The sequence below is a fragment of the Aedes albopictus genome, chromosome 2 (genome assembly GCF_035046485.1).
Source record: "Aedes albopictus strain Foshan chromosome 2, AalbF5, whole genome shotgun sequence".
Lineage (NCBI taxonomy): Eukaryota > Metazoa > Arthropoda > Insecta > Diptera > Culicidae > Aedes > Aedes albopictus.
The window spans coordinates 267,584,125-267,590,969 of record NC_085137.1 but is presented as its reverse complement, the minus strand read 5'-3'; the positions used below and the strand labels follow the sequence as shown (position 1 = coordinate 267,590,969).

The 6,845-nt window shown below is 40.2% G+C and overlaps 1 protein-coding gene across 1 annotated transcript; it reads left to right on the top strand.

Annotated features, from left to right (window-relative positions):
• Positions 1-2,006: 2,006 nt before the first annotated feature.
• LOC134287103 (uncharacterized) lies at positions 2,007-5,646 on the top strand. Its single transcript, XM_062848797.1, has 2 exons — positions 2,007-4,661; positions 4,710-5,646. The coding sequence occupies exons 1-2, from the start codon at positions 2,885-2,887 to the stop codon at positions 5,198-5,200; spliced, it is 2,268 nt and encodes a 755-aa protein (XP_062704781.1). The 5' UTR covers positions 2,007-2,884; the 3' UTR covers positions 5,201-5,646.
• The last annotated feature ends 1,199 nt before the right edge of the window (positions 5,647-6,845 follow it).

The following is a 6,845-nucleotide window of genomic DNA, read 5'->3' as shown; positions in this document are numbered from 1 at the left end:
AAATTTCAGAATCTTGATAACTTGGAAAGTTGATGTTTTCGGCAAAGTTGAAAAGTATGACCAAGACTAGGGACAATGGAAATTCGCGATTTCGCGGAAGCCGCGAAATCCGCGAAATTGGGCAACGGTCGCGAAATTTAAGAAATCCCGTGAAATGCCGCGAAATCTAACAAAATTTAGAAAATAAGCTGCGAATTCCTCCATTTTTTTAGTTTTAAATCATAAATTAGGTGGTCATTTTGAACAGTGTAGACTAATTGACGATTCCGAGCCCGGCATATTAAAAGTTTGAACAATTTTACATATTTTTTTCGATGTTTCATCAAATTTGTTACTTTTTCTGTGAATTTACGTTTACGCCACACAAAAACTAACCAAATGATTGATTTCGCATGTAAAATCGGCGTTTTCTTCAACAATACGGTGAAAAATATGGAGCCGCGAAATTGCCGCGAAATTCACAATGCTGACCCGCGAAATTTAAGAAATTTTGCCGCGAATTTCCATTGTCCCTAACCAAGACTTACATAAAAATGAACACTTGTTTCGCAATTCTGCCACTAGGCGGCGCTAGTGAACATGCAGATTTTAGAAATCTCATAGCTCAGAATTCTGAAAATATTTTAGTCGAATCGCGGATAATTGAGTCACGGATAATCAAGATCGACCTGTAACTAAGAATGATGATGTCTCCGGCAAAGTTGATCAGTGTGACATAGGCTTACATACATACAAAGGAACACTCATGTAGGCTGATATACAAAGAGTCGCTCTTGTGATTCTTTATTACTATCCTCATGCTTATTAGAAAGTTGCACGACAATCCGTCATGACATGCACCTGCCAAATAAACTGCTTGGCCTGTTAAGATGCTAGTACATAGAGTCAAATAAATATTTCACCAAAAACAAACCAATGCTCAAACATCTGATATGACTAGATCGAACCTTCATTTGTGTCAGACGTTAAGTCTTAAGTTCATTCCATGTCTAATATTTGAACCTATATTCAGTGCCTTACTCTTCAGCATAGTGCTCTTCTAGCACTTCTACAGGTATTTATTTTTTTTACTTATTTAATCAGTACAATAATTGATTCAAGGTTTAATTTTTCTGCCAATGCATAAATCTGTTGGAGAAAATGCAACGGTCGTCCGGTATTCGACCTGATTGCCGAACCCCCTATTGTGCATGTTTTTGACATTTCGTTTTGTGCACGTCACCAAGACAATGACAGTGAATGTATGTATGACAACGATGAATGTACACTCAGAAATAAAGGTATACACGGAATTACTATTATTTATGCATTTTGTATCCGCATCTCTCTCACTCTCTTTCTGTTTTCATGCTATCTGGTGCTTCGCCTGGGTTGACGAAACACTACTCTTCAACCCAGGCCAAACGGCAGATAGCATGAAAACAGAAAGAGAGTGAGATAGATGCGGATACAAAATGCATAAATAATAGTAATTCCGTGTATACTTTTATTTCTGAGTGTACAGTATCGGACAATAAAATTGCACCAAAGCCGGTTTTCCATACAAAATAGTCAACTTTAGATTGCCATATTCCAAAGCGGCAAGAAATCTGACGTGCGTAACTACCGAGGTATCGCTATTATTTCATGCATTCCCAAATTGTTCGAAGCAATAATTAATGGAAATTTATTTCAGCAAATCAAAAACAGGATAACTCATAATCAACATGGCCTCTTCAAAGGGCGTTCCACCAGTACAAATCTGGTGGAATTCATTAACTACTCATTGAATGCCATGGATAATGGGAACTACGTAGAGGCTATCTATACAGATTTCAGTAAAGCTTTTGACCGTATCGATATACCCATGCTACTCTTTAAATTGGAAAAATAGGGTTCGAACCATGTCTTCTTAAATGGGTTGAATCTGTTGAAATTAGCATTTCTTAATTTCAAAACCATTTTACTCTCAGTGTAGGAAAATGCTGTCAGAGCCATGCTGGCAGTGACCACGTGGCCCGGGTTGTTTACAGGAGTTAAAAAGCCAACTGTCAGAGAGATGGCGGGAGTGTTAGGAGTGCTCACGCGCACAAATGCACTGATGTGCGACCAGGCTTATGCATCGATAGAGTAGTTAGGTCGTCATGCATTTAGTGGCAGGGCATGGCTGATGTAGCTTTCAGATCGATTAATCCATTCAGCGCTCACGCTGTTATGCCAGCTTACATTTGGTAAGTTAAATATACGTTCTTGAGAAAGAACACATTTTTGTAGAGTTTTTCTCTCTGAAAGAACTCTCGTGTTCCAAAGGGTCCTGGGACAAATATTTCTGGTGGAGGTTTCCACAATATTTGTTCCATTCTTGGATCGTTGATGTCCACCTTGGTTGCCTAGAAAGGCACTTGTAATGATTACGTCTGGTGGAGATTTCCACAGTAATAATTACAAGAAGTTTAGGTCGGACGGTCCGGGCATCCACTTACCACCTCATATTTTTCAACAGGTTATGGGCCCAGGCAACGTGTGCCTGGAAAACAGTTTTTGAATAATTTACTCTGGTGGAGATATCCGCATGAACATTTTTGAATGATTTAATCTGGTGGAGTTATCCGCATGGAAACTTTTGAATAATTTACTGTGGTGGAGATATCCGCATGATAATTTTTGATCGATTTATTCTGGCGGAGATATCCGCGTGAGCATTTTAACCAATTTACCCTGGTGAAGATATGTGTGTGAGAAATATTTTGATATTTGGTATCTGGTGGAGAATTCCGCATGGGCACTGTATTGTGCAAGATGGTTTATTGAGATAGTTGAATGTTTAGGAGGTTATTACGTCGGGCGGAGATATCCGTAAGTATTTTGACCTACTGTAAGGAATGTTGTTGAACAGGTTTGCATAATGGACAACAGACTGAGAAGTACGATTCTACCAACATTCAATGGAGATGACAAACGTTATCCTTTTTGGAAAAAGCGTATAGAAAATTATTTCAGACTAGATGACTTACTTTATGTCTTTGAGAGAACTCCGTTGGAGGAGGAATATGCTTCGCCTGGTATCAATGCTTCTCCACAAGCAGAGAACCATCGAAAGGCAAAAATGGCTAAGCGACTTAAAGATGATTTTCAAGTTGTTAATGACTTGATGTTGTGCTTGAATGATGAACCCATGGGGCATGTTTTGAACTGTGAATATGCCAAAGATGTGATTGATACACTTGATGAAGTATATTTGCCCAAAGGTGTGAATGCAATGCTTGGGCTGCGATCACAGCTTTACTTACTTAAAAACAGAAAATTCAATACTCTAAAAGAATTATTTTCGACACATGAAGACTTGGTCCGGCAGCTTAATCTGATGGAAGAACAAGTTTCTCGCCAAGAACAAATCAATACCCTTTTGGCTGCTATTCCTGAAAAGTTCAGTCATATTTTGGGAGCTCTTGCAGTTATGAGAAAAGACGACCTGATGAATATGGCTTTGCTTCAGGTTCAGCGCATATTCATTGATGCTGACATCAGTGTATCCGAATCAGTTGATCAGCAACCAGTGGCTTATAAAATGACGAATGGTTGGTGGAAGGAAGCGAATCCAAAGCAGCAGCAACATCGCAAAATGCTGAGGTGCCACGAGTGTGGCAAACTTGCTCACATACGCCGTTTTTGCGATGAGTATTGGCATAAACCACAGGAGACAGCCCATGTGACGACAAACACTTCAAAGTATCACCAGCAGTGTGACGTAGCCCTCACTACCAACGAAAGTTATGATTGCATGATGCGTGTGCCATTCAGTCTTATGGACACAGACACGCAGAATCGTGTCGGAGCGAAACGACAACGAGCCGGTCATCCCTGGCTTAATCAGTTGAAGGATGGTAATCAAATTCGGCATGATGAGGAGCAGGTTAAGAAACAGAGAATCTGCGGTGAGCCCTTTTGGGAACTACCGGTCGCCATGTCAGTGTGTACTCCATCCAACTTCACCATGGAATCAGGGGAAGATATTTCTCATGAAAGTGAAGCTTCGAGAGATTTGAATTCATCGAAAGGTGAAATAACAAAGGAAGCAATACGTCGCAGCTGTTCATCAGAAGATGATAGTTCATTGGTAGATGATTATATAGGTTCATCGTTAGATGATGTTGGTTCTCCAGAAGGTGATGTTGGTTTGCCAGAAGGCGATGTTGGTCCACAAATAGCTGATTTTGGAGGTTCATCGTTAGATGATTATGGTTCACCAGAAGGTGATGAAGGTTCATCGATAGATGATAATAGACGCTCATCGTTAGGTGATTATGGTTTACCAGAAGGTTCATCGACGGATGATGTCGATGGTTCATCGATAGATGATTATGGAGGTTCATCGATAGATGATTTTGGGTCACCAGAAGGTGATGTAGGTTCATCGACGGTCAATGTCGATGGTTCATCGATAGATGATGTAGGTTCATCGACGGATGATGTCGATTGTTCATCGATAGATGATTATAAAGGTTCATCGATAGATGATGATAGAGGTTCATCGATAGATGATTATGGAGGTTCATCGATAGATGATTTTGGTTCACCAGAAGGTGATGTAGGTTCATCGACGGATGATGTCGATGGTTCACCGATAGATGATTTTGGTTCACCAGAAGGTGATGGAGGTTCATCGATAGATGATGATGGAGGTTCATCGACGGATGATGTCGATGGTTCATCGATAGATGATGATGGAGGTTCATCGACGGATGATGTCGATGGTTCATCGGTAGATGATTTTGGTTCACCAGAAGGAAGTAGAGGTTCATCAATAGATGATGGTTTACCAGAAAGTAGTAAAGATTCACGGCAAGGTTGTCCGTCGGAAGTCGATGCTTCACGAAAAGGTGAAAAAGGTTCGCCAAAAGGCGGTTCTTTGGTAGACAACCGAGCTTCATCGAAAGATGACAACCTAGGTTCGTGGATAGATTTTAACAGAGGTTCGGCCGTGAATTTTTACGAAGCAATCCGTTCAAAGCTTACAGCACACAGAGCTTTACAGGGATATCTGGTTTCAAAGATAAGAACAGATACTTGTTTTACTTTAAATATCTCAAGTCAATTTCAGAATGATCCTCGTGAACACCACATTTCTCAGCCTTCGTTGTCATCAGGGCGCCAAAACGTTTGGTGTTGCATACCATCGAGACAAGGATACCAAACCGTTGGCAGGATATGCCGATGCTGACTATGGCAGCAATGTGGACGAAAGGCACTCCATTTCCGGAGGTAGTGAAACCTGGCTTGGGAACCTGGAGTGCAACGAAGCAATTTTGTCGAACTAACTTCAACCGAAGAGAGCTGATTGCTGAGTGTGCAGCGGCCATGGAAAATAATATAATGTAGGTAACACAGAAGAACAAAACACATAGATGTAAGGAATATTTATATTCAAGAATTGTAAAGAGAGCAAAAGCTCATGCTGGCATATTTATTTTAAAGTGAGTAAATAGAAGAAACCATTGAGGGCTCAAGTTTCAAGAAATGTTAAATAGTTTGAAATTGAAGAAATGAGGAGAAGTGTTGAAATTAGCATTTCTTAATTTCAAAACCATTTTACTCTCAGTGTAGGAAAATGCTGTCAGTGCCATGCTGGCAGTGACCACGTGGCCCTACAGTCACTATATACACAGTCTGGCGGACTGTCACTTTCGACCGGAGCCAATCGAGCATGACGTCATAGTGTCCACACCGATAAATGCTACACCGTGACGCCATGCTCGATTGGCTCCGGTCGAAAGTGACAGTCCGCCAGACTGTGTATATAGTGACTGTACGTGGCCCGGGTTGTTTACAGGAGTTAAAAAGCCAACTGTCAGAGAGATGGCGGGAGTGTTAGGAGTGCTCACGCACACAAATGCACTGATGTGCGACCAGGGCCCTGTAGCATAATCGGGCTAATAATATTAGCTACAAGTTACAAGTTACAAGTACTAATATTACAAGTGCTAATAATTTGTGTTGCATAAAGGCTCAATTTTCCACTAATATTATTAGCACTTGTAATATTAGTGACCATGAAAATACAAGTTGTTTTGGTTCATTTACCTGTCAAAATTCATCCGACAGTTCACTATTAATTTGAAATGGCAGTTGATGTTTGTTTATATTCTGCATTTTCCGCGTAACATCCGGAAATAACTTCTTTTTTTTCCGAAGTTTTGCATTCTCTATACAATAGATGAAGAAAAGCATGTGCTGTTTGGATAATTTTCGGCCGCAAGTACCTAGATTTTTAGTAAAATGTCCCAAAGATTTAATAGTACTGGTTGAAAAACAATGTATAAGGTACACCGGGGCAAGTTGAAACGGGTGGGGCAAGATGAAACAGCGGGTTATCATGATGTTTTCTAATGATGATAAACAGTTCAATCGCCATAACACATAGTTTTTAATTCAAACCATCTTTTAGCGAAGGCTAAATTTCCAAATTGTATTGAAATCTATTTTAAAACTTCGTGTTTCATCTTGCCCCACCCGTTTCAACTTGCCCCGGTGTACCTTAAAGATTTAGCACCATGTATTTTGCTTCTTGTTAAAATCCAAAGTAATCTGGGATGCAAAAAATGAGCTTTTACCTACTTTTATATGTCGCAACTCGATTCGAGTTAGTGTATGTAGGGTAAAAGCACTAGACTTCGCCACTGTTCTAGTCTTCGCCCTCTCCATACAAATTCCATTTTTTATGTATGAAGTGGCGAAGATTAGAGCAGAATTTTAGGGGGGCGAAGTGTTTTTACCCTATATTGTAGCTCTTGATTAGCTTAATGATGCGCAATACAAGCAATTGATTCAAATTTATTTCGCAGCTGCAACTTTACCTGTGCTTAGAG

What these genes read in the sequence shown, in the direction of transcription:
- LOC134287103 (XM_062848797.1), top strand. Translation starts at nt 2,885, where the DNA reads ATGGACAACAGACTGAGAAGTACGATTCTACCAACATTCAATGGAGAT. An exon ending in ATCGATAGATGATGATGGAG is followed by an intron (nt 4,662 to 4,709) that starts GTTCATCGACGG and finishes ATGATGATGGAG; the next exon opens with GTTCATCGACGGATGATGTC.